General features: G+C 40.8%; 1 protein-coding gene across 2 annotated transcripts in view; it reads left to right on the top strand.

The window, feature by feature from the left end:
• The window catches only part of Syne1 (spectrin repeat containing nuclear envelope protein 1), a 471,763-nt gene that overhangs the window by 397,110 nt on the left and 61,155 nt on the right, over window positions 1-13,498 (top strand). For both annotated transcript variants that reach the window (XM_028764327.1, XM_028764328.1), the window contains 5 exons: window positions 1,079-1,173; window positions 3,989-4,223; window positions 5,925-6,119; window positions 9,853-9,978; window positions 12,703-12,858. In XM_028764327.1, coding sequence (XP_028620160.1) covers window positions 1,079-1,173; window positions 3,989-4,223; window positions 5,925-6,119; window positions 9,853-9,978; window positions 12,703-12,858 — 807 coding nt within the window. The remainder of the gene's footprint in view (window positions 1-1,078; window positions 1,174-3,988; window positions 4,224-5,924; window positions 6,120-9,852; window positions 9,979-12,702; window positions 12,859-13,498) is intronic.

The following is a 13,498-nucleotide window of genomic DNA, read 5'->3' as shown; positions in this document are numbered from 1 at the left end:
CTCTCTCTCTCTCTCTCTCTCTCTCACACACACACACACACACAGACGCACACACACATCATAAATAAAACCTAGTAAACAATTTAAACCTATTTTTAAAATTTAGGCCTTAGCCAGGCATCAGCGGATCTAATCCTAGCATTCAAGAATCAGGGAACAGGAAGACTGTGGCAAGTTGAAGATCTTTGAAAGCTGATCTTTGAAAGATGTCGGTAGTGGATTTTGCTAGACTCGATCCACTCAAATATGTGTTAGGTCCTCTTTCTTCTTTTCTCTGTAATTTTTAATATTTTAAGTTAAAATGTGGTTTGGCTCTCTGTCACTGCTTGCAGGGCTGTGTTCGTTGTTGTGATCTTGTACTGAAGTATAGAGACTTATAGGTAAGGAGAGAGGTATGACTGAGTATGGTGGCTCATGCCTTTAGTCGCATAACTTGGAGGCAGAAGCAGGCGGGAACACTGTTGTGTGGTGGTCCTAGCCACTCAGGAGATTGAGGCCAGAGGAACACACAAGACTTGCAGTTAAAAGTCAACCTGGACAACTTGGTGACTAACAGACAGAGGAAAGAGTTAGAAATATCAATCTTTCTATGAAGAGTTTTACTATCTCAGCTTCCCTTGTTTTCAATCTAGTGAGAATGGAACCTCAGGCCTCATACACACTAAACCACTGGCTTTATCACTGAGCCATACTTGAATCCCTGCAGGCTTATTCTTTTTTATACACTTGAGATGATTTTATCTACTGGACTACATTGAAAAGCAGTGAGCTTTTAAAAAAAAAAAAGAAGAAGAAGAAGAATGCAAATTGTAAATTTATCAGCTTACTTTATTAGGTTAATTTTTAATGAGTAAGGGGAGTGGGGAATAGGCTATGTTTGTCCTCTAATTAAAAACCCAAACTAAAACTTTGTCTTTAAGTTTATCCTAATTGGTAATTAAAAAAAAAATACTCCCACACTGCAGATGGGGCAGAATATGTTTTTCGTAGCCCTGCTAAAAACAAACTGTGCGAGGTAAGTTATCAGAAAAAAAAAAACTAGGGACTTTAAAGTATATCCCTCTTTTTCAAATTGCAGCTTTTTCAAGCCGAGATGTTCAGCCGCCAGCAGATCCTACACTCCATCATTGTTGATGGGCAGAATCTTCTAGAACAAGGTCAAGTTGATGACAGGTAGGATCTTTGATAAATTTTTATAAAGAAAGTTTCCCCAGTAAATTAGTCATTTTCTTTTTAATGAGAGATTAGAGGGCATATATCCAATCTTCCTAAGGCAATTGTATCATCACGGGGCCTCAGTAATTGGAGGAGAGGCTTGTCTGAGTCTCCAAAATGAATGAGCATTGAATCTTTGCAGAGGATGCTATTATGTGATATGAAGGACATAGGGTAATTGGAAATCACCTAGCCAACCTTCACTAGTCTGTAGGGACCAGAGTTAGTGAATAGATCAGAGCGGATTGCAGCAATGGTCAGTGAATGGTTGCTACTAATATCTCCCTGCACTTACTAAAATTTTATCCTTAAAAGGGGCAGAGATATCACTCGTCTGACTCTGACTAAGAAATAGAAAACTCCAGATGCACACGGGAACTGATTTGAGGGAGGTTGCATAAGTAAAATGAAACAAGACCAGGCTTGACATTAAGGGTGCTCTGTGGCCAGGACTAGTCTTATTCTAGCCCATTTCCCAGACTATACTTCTGTGTGCGAAGATATTTTGCCCCCTTAAGCCATACAGTGTTAAATGTGAAATCTTCCTTCCACATCACAACAATCTATTTAAAACGTAGGTGTGAAATTCTAGCTTCTCTCCCAACATACGAGTTGACAGCTTCTGGTGTCTACCTTTCCTAAGAACGATTTTCACGTAGTTTCCATGTTTAGATTTGGAGAATTGGCTTTAGTACCTATGTATATGTTTCTCATACCCAGGACCAGTAGTCGTGATGATAATTAACAGTGTGTTTTTAAATCATTAGAAAACAAATCATTTTTATGATTAGTATTCTAGAAGTAATTTAAGCCTCCAGGGGTTATTTCATAAGAAGTTCATGAGAGTTGTATGGTTAAGCCTGAAGCAGTACTATGTGATGCTGTACCTACTCTATTCTAAGCCAGCCAAACTTAAATGTGACCATTACTGGAAATTTAAGACACTCTGAATAAACCAAATTTGAATGTAATTACCTTTTTTTTTTTTTTTATCTTTTGCTTTATCACCCCGTAGCCATCTCTTTAGTGGTATTATAAACATCCAAGTCATTAAGTAAAATAAAGTTTGAAATTCCTCTTCCAGCCAACATCTATTAAAATTTAAATGCTAACATTTAGGAGATTAAAAGAAAACACAAAAGGGATGAAAATGGGGGAGTTGGAACTAAATAAAGAATGTTGAGAGTTAGTGAAAAAAAAAAAAAAAGACAAATTGGATCTGAGTCTGTGGCTGCCAGGAAGGTTCCAGACAACAAGGACTTAGGTTATAAAAGTCAGCGTATGGGGTTTTGTTCTTAAAACTTCAGCACCAGAAAGAGTCATTTTCAGTAGCTCGGCGACGGCAGATATGTCGGGACAGTTTACATAGTAAAGACAGGGCTCCCAGTTTTAGTACTGATATCTATGTTATTCCTGGGACCTGACGCCTGTACTTCTTTGTGCTCTCTGCTAGTGTTAGGACTTGGCAGGTGGGGGATCATACGTTTTCTGAGGTGACAGGTATCCTTTTAAGGACATGTCATGATACTAGCTGCCTGTGCTTGGATCCTACTGCGATAGACTCCACTATGACACTTGCCTGTGTGACACAAAGCAGAATTTCCACAAGCAAATGTGATCGTCAGACTCTGCCCGTTGCCCTAGGGAACTCATTTTTAAACTGAGTGTAGGAAATTCTTTTGGTGGTTTTTACCCAGTACTTTTATTGTCTTATAGTGATTAACATTTATTGTAGAATAATAAATTCAGTTATTCGATATTTTTTAGAAGATACGGCACATTTGGTTGTAAATTCAAACTTTATAGTCATCTCAAATAATAGGATATGTCAGTGATAGAGAACTCCAAACTAGTGTAGAGTTTTAGAATAGTAATCACTTCCAGAGAGTGTAGTGTAGGTGATAGGAGAGGTATAAGGAGAGATGTTACACTTGTGACTGGCCCTAAAATCTGCCAAGAAACTCATCCCATTTGATGCTGGACACATCCTTATTAAAAGCCACGTCTGTACTAGAGTCTGCATAGTAAATGAAACTTTATAAACAATGCCAATACTTTTTAGGATGGAAAATAGAAAGAATGTGTTCAAATACCTGCAGCACCGCAGCTGGAATTGAAGAAGGTTCAAGTTAAATTCACTCTAAAATGGTCTCAACAACCTTCATACATACCGTGTTGACTAAAGTTAATTTTCCTAAAAAAAAAAAAAAAAAAAAAAAATTGAAATTTACCTAAAATATGCAAGGGACAATTTTTCATAAAAGTTTACTTGAGATTGGAGTCATCACTTGTAGAAGAATATTAAGAATGTTTATGAAGTACGTTTTTTAAAGAAAACAAAAAAAACCAAACTTTTAATGTAGTGTAATTTAAGTGGCTTGGTTTTGATTTTCCAAAATGGCATATGATTCTAGCTGGGGAGGAAGTCTGTAGGCAGGTTTCTTACCACATGATTTCCTGTTGTTAGGCACAAGATCTGTCACAGGCCCATGAGACACTGTCACACACGTACATATTCAGAGAAGGAGTCTATGGTAATTGCCCTAGATTTGCTTTTTAACTATTCTGAGATATGAAAACACTCACCATTTGTAAACTGGTCGTCTAACTTTAAAAATTACTCGCAACCCAGCAAGCAGACCATGGCTAATTTGAAATCCTTTGTCATAGATAATTTTTCTCAGGGCATACCATTTATGGAATATGTATACTGGCTGATCTTGTCATACTATCCAAGACTGGTTTTTTTTCTTTCTAATTATTTCTTCACCAGGGAAGAGTTCAGCCTGAAGTTGACACTCCTTAGTAACCAGTGGCAGGGAGTGATTCGCAGGGCCCAGCAGAGAAGAGGGATCATTGACAGCCAGATTCGCCAGTGGCAACGCTATAGGGAAATGGCAGAGAAGCTTCGGAAATGGCTGGTGGAGGTGTCTCATCTGCCCTTGAGTGGTCTCGGCAGCATCCCAGTACCACTGCAACAAGTGAGGACGCTCTTTGATGAAGTGCAGGTAAGATACAAAGCACAGGTCTATGCGCCTCCTCTGCGTGTCCACTGTGTTTGACCTTGGCCTCTGTGATTCACGTGCACTCTGATGTGGCCTGAAAATCAGAACATTCTTAAAGTTCAACTGAATATACAAAGCGATTGCACTACAAAGCTCCTGTGGAAAGAAGGGGAGTAGAGCATTTTGAAGCCATGCCAACGACCCCTCTACTTTGTACACCAAGGTCCAGAGCAGTTCCTTGCAGCCCAGCTTGGATGGAAAGATAACTTGGTGATGGTCAGGGAGATTTAATCATGTAACTTGATCTCTCCCAGCACTGTTAGCCTGTCTGCAAATGTTCACGCCCCTTCTTCCTTTAAAGGACTCATCTGGCTCTTCCTCCCTCCCAGTTTCCCCAAGAAAAGTCATCTGGCCTCAGCTACCTACTCCCAATAGAGAAAGGGGCAAACTCTGGGATCATCTGTCCACATTTGGTTACTAAGGCTGTGATTCAAATCTGCAACCACCCTTAAGCCTTATACTGTGTGCATAGAGCCAATGACCTCTGGACAGGTCTGTCTCCAGATTTCAGGTCCCTAATCAGAGAAAATGTTAACCACTTTCTGATCTATTGATCAAGGATCTCAAGAGTTATTGCATAATTATCTTCTCCACTGCCCCTCACTCCCTGTCCTCAGTCTACCTTAAATGTCCTGAATGCCCTGTGGCCACTACCTCAGGAGTTCCTGCCTAGATAGACGGTAGCCCAACCTGTCTCATCATCTGTAATGCATGCCTTCTTCATTGTACATTTTACCCATCTAGTGAATATTTTTGCTATACCTGTTATCCAAACACATCACTCCCTGGCTCTAATGGTGTGAAAGCCAAATCCCTAGGTGTGATAGCGTAGTTCTGTAATTCCGATACTTCGGATGCTAAGACAAGATGATCACAAGTTCAACACAAGAATGAGCTACATAACAACACACTGTCTTCAAAAGAAAAAAGGGGGGGGTGATAGAGAGATGGGTCAGCAGTTAGGAATGACGCATGCTCTCCCGAAGGACCCAGGTTTGATTCTGTTTGATTCCTAGCACCCACACAGCAGCCACCACCACCTGTAACACTGGTCCCACGGCATCTGATACCCTTTTCTAGTCTCCTCACGCACTGTGTGCACACAGCGTACAGAGATGCATGCAAAGAAGGCATTCACACGCATAAAATGACATGTAAAAACTCCCTTGCAAGCTGTCAATACCATCCTTCCACATTACACTTCATACACCAGCCATGGAACAGTAAGTCGCAGTTTCTGAATTCATCCTGTTTATCTTATATGGTCAATGCATCCCTCCTCACTCTTGTTTAGGAAGACATCCTTTCTCCTTTTTCGGGTCACGTTCATCTTGTTCTAGTCTGATTACAGTTACATGCCTTTCGAGATTCATCGTGCTTTGACCACTTTGAGAGACCTACTGTGCGCAGTCATGCTGAGTCAGATGCTACCCTGTGATCTCTGGGCATTTGTCTGATAAGCAAAATTCCCATTATGTCGAGATTATACTTTCCATTCACTTCCACTTGGTTCATTTAAGATGTTCTTGTTGGATGCAAGGTTATGGAGTATGCATGCTAACGCATAAGGTTTTCCAAATGTGCTTATAACGGGACAAGCAGTGAAGAGAAGAATCGAAACTAAACGGCTCCGGTCCCTTTCAGTTCAAAGAGAAGGTGTTTCTGCGCCAGCAAGGGAGCTACATCCTGACAGTGGAGGCTGGCAAGCAGCTCCTGCTCTCTGCTGACAGTGGCGCCGAGGCTGCTCTGCAGGCCGAGCTCACAGACATCCAAGAGAAGTGGAAGTTGGCCAGCACGCATCTGGAGGAGCAGAAGAAAAAGCTGGCTTTCTTGTTGAAGGTAAGTCCAGTTTAGGGTCCCCTCATAGGGGCTGTGCTGTTTCCTCCCATTGCTTTGCTGCGATGCATATGGTGATAGAACACCGAGCAACACCCTCCAGTGCTTCTCCGTTTTATTTAAGACCCTGTTCTATCTTGCACGAACTGGAAACGTTTCCCAACTTTCAACACTTCGTCTTTCAGGAAAACCCCCTAACAGAGTAATTTAAACCCTAATAAGGCTGTCCAGGTGATTAATTCTGATTAATGGCCAACGTAATGCCTTCAAGCATGTGACAGCCTTAGAAAAGCCAGGCAGAAACTTAAAGAGCAGATCCCGTTCCTTAAACTGTAGACGCTAGAATGGTTTTAAAGATCGATATCTCATGTTTTATAGCCTGGGGAAAAAGCTAACCCAAAATGAGTCTCCTAATTTGCCTTGGTGTATCTAAGCAGGCTGCCTTGGCCGAACGTCTCCAAGGGGCATCTTAGGCCTTTTCACTGGCCACAGGCACAGTGAACCTAAGGGCGTTGAGATTTACCTACATTGCCTGTAATGAGCATGTCTCTCATGTCCAAACTACTTATAAATTGTCTTTAGTCTAGTTATAAATATGTGAACAATTCATGAGGAAACTCATGATTCTATATTATTAATATGTGCTCATAAAAAATGAAAAAAAAAAGTGCCCTAAATTCAGATAAGGCCACACTGAAAACCATAGCATTTTCCTTTTCATCAGCATGGGTATAACTGTACCTCATCTATATGACTATGGTGAGGATTTGCCAAAAGAATGCCAGGAAATCATGAGGGACACTTGAGTGGCAGTAGTTGCCATTATCGATGTCAGTCACATTTAAGAAATTGTACCCAGCAAATGTCACCATTTATATGTATTGAATATCACCAATTCTTCCTGATTATAAGTATAGTGTGCCGTCTTTTTAGATGGAGGGAGATAGCTCACAGTAATTGTATAGATTTCTTTTATTTCAAATATTCGTACACCCATCTGGTTCACGTTCAGAATCTTATGCAACATATATATAAATCCTTCCAAATAGGAAACAGCCAATCAAGAATGCCACGGAGCATGTGTTGAGTGCCATTCTTTGCTTACAGAACAATTCACTGGTAACATAATATGCCTGAGTCATTTGTCGTCATCCCGGTGTCAGGCAAGGGTTTAAAATGTTATAACTCACTCTGCTGAGACTGCAGTAATCATATATATATATTCACAATGTGAATTTTGGAGATAGTCCCAAGACATAAGAATGCATGGCATCTGAGTCACTGGGTTCGTCTGTTTCATCTGTCAGTTCAGGTATAAAACAGTCATTCTGATGGATGGTTTGTAGAACAATACATGAAGCCAGTTCCTTATCATTCATGCAGAAAAAGAGGCTCACTGGTGGCTTCACCATCCAAGTCACCGTTGGAGAGGAGAGTACCTATTCTTCTTTTGTCAGAATTTTTTTTTTAATTTTGAAGATTTGTTTATTTATTTTTATGTATATGAGTACATACCAGAAGAGGGCATCAGATCCCATTACAGATGTCTATGAGCCACTATGTGGTTGCTGGGAATTGAACTCAGGATCTCTGGAAGAGCAGTCAGTGCTCTTAACCCCTGAGTCATCTCTCCAGCCCTTTTTAAAATTTTGAATCATACATTACATTCTGTTTGCCTAAGGAATCCTTGTGTCACGTATACCCAGCCTTATTTTAATGTATCTTTATACCAATGCTACAATAATTCTCTGTCTTTAGCTGTTAGCCTAATGCTCGGTATATGTATGCCCAAAATACTCATGTTTTTGCCTGCTTTCAAACATCAATTTTATCTTAAAGTGTGACCTCCTCAGGGTCAGATCTGTGAACAGGCACTGGCTGTGCATTGACAGCTTTAAGGCATGTGCCGATTTAATTGAAAATGTTAAGTCGAAGCAAAGGGGATTATTTGCTTACAAATCATTTCTACAGTACTGATTTCTACAGTACTGAAGCAAAAGGATCATACAATATTGTAAAGTGAAGGGGAATTGGAGCAAATCTGAGCCTTGTAGACCAAAGCATCCATCGTTTGGGTTGCAGGGTGCCTCTGTTGGTGCTAACTAGGCGGAAGAGGTGGTACTATGTGGTTCCATAGGATGGTGGTTCCATGAGGGAAGTTTCGAGAGAAGTGAAGGCCTGGCTTCAAACCCCCACATAACAAAAGACACTACGTTTAAACTTGCAAAAAAAATTTTTTTTTGCTAAAGGTATCTGGATTAATATTATCTATGGATCGCTAATAAGAACATGTTAGGGCAAAAAGTAGGAAGGGCTGAGGCAAGAGAGGACAGGTGACAAAGGGAGAAAGGGAAAGGAAAGGGAACCAGACTCAGGTACCATGTTGGGACTTGGTAATTCTAGCGTTAAACCAACTGTCTTTAGAGTTCAGTAACGTATTAGGTGGAGAATGACCACTGGGCAGCTGGTCTGGGGAGGGTACTGGGAACATGGTGGCCAGGAATGGACAATACAGCCGATATGGGAGAATGAGACAAAACAGGGTATTTACCTAACTGAATGCTATCTGATATCCATTAAGATACCTGATGGAAGTTAACTTACAAATACCGCTCTATAAGAAAATCACCAGCCAGCGTGGTTCCTCTCAAGTTCCTTTTTTTTTAAATTTAAAAATTAGACAATAAATAAATGTGCTATTAAAAACTTGAGGTAACAGTTGTGGTACATAGAATGAAAATTGAAATATCCCTTGTAAACCATCCAAGTTTGCTGCCATTCCCAAGAGGTAGCCCTGTTACCAATTCGACGTGTCAGGTTTTGAAATAGGCAGACACCAGGCATGATTTTCTTTGTCTTCACTCAGAGATCCAGCATGCTCCGGGCTGTCACTCTTGGCCACATATCCTGTGCTAATGTTGCAGCATGTGTCATGAGACAGATATATCTTCCAGTTATTGCTGAGTGGATGTTTCTGTGCTAACACTTAACTCTTCCAGACACATTTCAGTATGAGCCAGGCAAAGCCAGACAGACACCATGTTTGCATTGCCTGTGGTTCTTGTGTGTTTGCACTTCTGTGGTACCTCAAATGTGGGTGGCTCATATTTATGTATGGAGTGAGAGTTAAGGTTATATCATTTTTATATTCTGTCTTTCTTTTACTCCTGCTTGTTTGGAGTCTAAAAAGATTCATTTTGTCTCATTTTGTTACACCCCTGTGGTACATTTGAGAGCATGTAGATACTCCATGCACTTGTATGTGAATTAGAAGAGAGACAGGGAACTAGATGAGTTTCCTACTCTGCAGTGTTTGATTCAGACTTCATGTTTAAATACCATGTTTAAATATCCAAAGTTAAAAATTCTTTGGATATTGTGCTTACTTGGTGCCTTGATAGCCATTGCTTACGTTAATTCTTCAACAATTGTAGAATTTATTTCCATTTTATCAGGGAAAGTGTATTACCATCTGCTTTTTAGAGACAAACAGCTAATGAGTCACAGAGTCAAGTTGAACTGAGCTCTTATGATGACAAAGGCCTGATGTTCAAAATTGCAGTGAGCGTGGACAAGCCTTTGGACAATTCACAGGTTTCATTACATCCCTGGCAATTAAAAAGAATATTTTTTATTTTCATTTTATATTTTTGTAATTTCTCACCAAAAAACTATAATGTATATAATTTATTTCTCCTCCAATGATGTATATAATTTATTTCTCCTCCAATGTTAGGACTGGGAAAAATGTGAGAAAGGGATAGCCCATTCTCTGGAGAAGCTCCGAGCATTCAAAAAGAAGCTGTCTCAGCCTCTCCCTGACCATCATGAGGAGCTCCACGCGGAGCAGATGCGGTGTAAGGTACGTGACTAGATAGAGACTGTCCGCATTGCCTCAGCTGAGTATTTCCGCCTGTGAGGTCATATCTCAGGGAGACTCCCTAGGCAATCCTCATGCCTTGAGGTCCCGAGAGAGCCCAATAGGGTAGCTTTCACTGTGATGAGACTTCTTTTGCTCATTTAGTGCAGCTGCAGTTTTTGGATTACTTAGAGGAAGCAACATAAAAGATATTTGAAAGCTGAGTCAGGAGTAATAAATAGCTATCTATCTTTCTGAAACACCCCCTTCGGGGATCATTCTAATAAAAGTCTATTTTATGGAAAGAAGGATGGGGTTGGTATCTTGAAAAAAATGTGGACTGTGGCAGAGGAGCATATCCAACCTGCTCGATCCCTCTGTACAGGAAGTAAGAAATAAAATAAAAAAATAGCCAATCTCTATCAAAGCAAGAAGTCATCCAGTCCTTAAATCCTTCAGGGTAGAGCCACTTAAGGACTGTGATCGTCACTTCCGATCTTAATTATGGTCATCACCTCTAATTGTACTGGGAAGCAATCAGCAGTAACACAGACCACTCCCTGAACAACGAGGTCACGAAGACCAGCATGGTTTAGTGGCTGCAAGATTTATTCTGTGCACACCTGTGTAGCCAAGCGGAGTGCCTGGCCAGCACTTCCCGGCTGAGTAATATGCTGATTACATCAAAAGTAGCTTCACAAATGCTTTTCTTTCCCTGTGTTTCCATGGCCATTCTTTCATTACTGCTGTCTGATAATCCTGGTTAAAAAGTTATAAAAGACACTCATTGAAATCTTAATAAAATCAGCATTAGGAGAATTAAAAGGTGATACACAGTATACCACAACCTTTTGATGATGGTATAAAATATCCAAGATGATGAATAAAGTATCCATCTCTGTATCTTATACTAAGATGCATGTGAAGGTTGGCTAATCTGATGGCATTCAAGGGTCTTAGGCAGGAAGGCCCTAAGTTCAAGACTGGGAGATATAACAAGTCTCTGCCTCAAAAGAAAACTATGAATATTAAAAGGAGTTAATTTTAAACTCGTGCTATTAATTTATTAAATGAATCATCTGGCAGAATGGGCATGGTCTAACACCAGGTCACCCCCCCCCACACACACACTGTATGCCAGTTGTAGCATGTCTCATGTAGCATGACACAAGCCCACCGGAGCATGTTATTTCCCCTATGCTAGATGAGAAATGCAAGATTCTAGAATAACAATGTTTCACATTAATAACTGACAGATTTGTCTAAATTTAGAGACTGTATTTTAGCCAGGCTGCCTTAGCCAATGTGCAGAGTCTAAACCACTGGGCTTGGGTTTGAATGGTAGGGTTACCTGTGCATGTGTGCGTGCATGTGTCTGTGTCTATATGTGAATGTGTGCGAGTGTGTGAGTGTGTGTGTGTTTTCTTTTGTTTTTGTTCAGTTTAGCCTGGTTTGATTTTAGAGAGGCTTTAGCTGTTGAACCCAGGCTGCCCTCAAATTCACTGAATTTCCCTGCCCCAGCCTTTAAAGTCATTCTCGGATTATAGGCAAGTGCTAAATGTAATGCTCGAATTGCAAGGAAGATGGGGCTTGATAGATATTACAACAGTAGGGTCCTTACACTTGTACACTTACAATTTAGTCTGTCTAAAGATACAGACAGAATGCTGTGTATTTATTAACCTAGATAGTTTGGTCTTTCGGCCAGTTATTCTTACTTTGAGACTCCATTGTCATCTCCCCAAACACTTAGACAAGTCCTGCTTTTGAGCTTGGAGATTGGGAAAGTGTATTTCCTCACAGCGCCATTATGTTCTTTCCCAAATCACCCTCCTTGGCAAAACAAAGCAATTACCTGAAAATTTCAAGCAAAAACCTTGTTTGCTTAAATGACCTGGAAAGTTAGCCCCAGAGAGTGCTGTTAATTACTCTTGCCTTTAGAAACTTGTCTCTGGTGTGAAGAGACAGGAAAGGCAGAGAACAAATGGTATGAAATTCTCCATTCATACACTAAATGAGCTGGAACCTAAAAACAACAGCTGGCAGAGAGGGAGAGTGACACAAATTACAGAACTGGTCACCTGTCAAAGCATGGCAGGAACTCATTCACATTGAGTTTCTTTAAATAATGCCCGCAAAGGACAGGTCTGTTATCAACAACTCCAATAAATCTCTGATCCTACAGAATGTGTACTTAGTGAGTTATTTTGAATACAGGAGAAACTGTGACAAACTGATATTCCATGATAAGGATATAGCACAGAACAGGCCAGCTCAGCATTTAAAAATGAAGTTCGAGTTAGAAAATCTTTCCTTTAAATATTTCATCAGTATGGTCAGGAACAGGACAAAACTAGGGGGTGGTTTGGTAATCAGTTTAGACATATTGATGGTCTCAGGGATGTAGGATGATACATATTTAGAATAAAGAAGGCTATTAAGCTGACAAACTTGGATTTGGAAGAAACCAAACAAGCAACAAACAAACCCCACCATCCTAGAAAGACCAGGTACGTGGTAGGAAGGTTCGGCAGGGACCCATGGCATTTTTACCAGAAGAACATGGCAGGCTTCCAAGTTATGTAGAATGCAAACAATAAGGAGCTCAAGTGTGGTGTTCACAAAGAGTTTGTAGAAAGGGAATACCAGTGAGACAGGTCACCCAAGCCCCCTCAAAGGATGGAAGGTAGATGTCGTGGGGGTTCACAAGTGCTTGTCTCAATGTAGGAACTGGAAAGCGCTGTTGGGAGGTGGACAGATGACCTGGCAGAGCTGATGCTTCTGAGGGATGCCCTGGCTGTCTACCTCAGTGCCGAGGACATCTCCATCCTGAAGGAACGTGTGGAGCTTCTGCAAAGGCAGTGGGAAGAGCTTTGTCACCAGGTAAGCTATGGTCTGAGTGAGTAAGCTGTTCCCAATGATGGAAAGGCTGGAGGTGATCTACGAAGCCGGACAGGCTTGATCCATACCAGGGCCCACTCCGTGACTCATGTAGAAACAGAGTAAGGATAGCTGCATCATCACATTATACCTGAATTCATCTATACTGAAGCATTTCTCTTTTATTCCCTGGCTGACACAACCTATTGTACTTCCTAGGTGTGAATTTTCAGCTGGAAAGGTAGTGGTAGCATGTTCTGCCTTTTAAACATGGAGGAAACACAATGTTTTAGTTTTAGTTACATTTCTAGAGAGAGTTTTATTTGTGTAAGTCATTCCTTATAATTCATGGGTGTATGGCATTGTTAGGCTTCCATCATTTATTAAATGCCTTTCTCTGTGTATATGATGCTAAATGAGATTATAACTTAGGTTTTGAAGGGGAAATGACTGATACAAAGTCAGCAAGAAAGCATCATGGGCAATAAAGCATCAGGTAAAGGTTTTCAGTGAAGATTACCTAAGAGCCTGCGTCTATACTCACAGAAGGCTGTGGGCCTGGCTTTTTAGGGATGCACCCTGAGTACCACGCCTGCCACACAGCAGGCTGTAACACACCCTGAGTACCATGCTTGACACACAG

Source organism: Grammomys surdaster, unplaced genomic scaffold (genome assembly GCF_004785775.1).
Source record: "Grammomys surdaster isolate TR1022 unplaced genomic scaffold, NIH_TR_1.0 143, whole genome shotgun sequence".
Lineage (NCBI taxonomy): Eukaryota > Metazoa > Chordata > Mammalia > Rodentia > Muridae > Grammomys > Grammomys surdaster.
The sequence above is the reverse complement of the archived record's forward strand: the minus strand, read 5'-3'. Positions and strand labels throughout refer to the sequence as shown.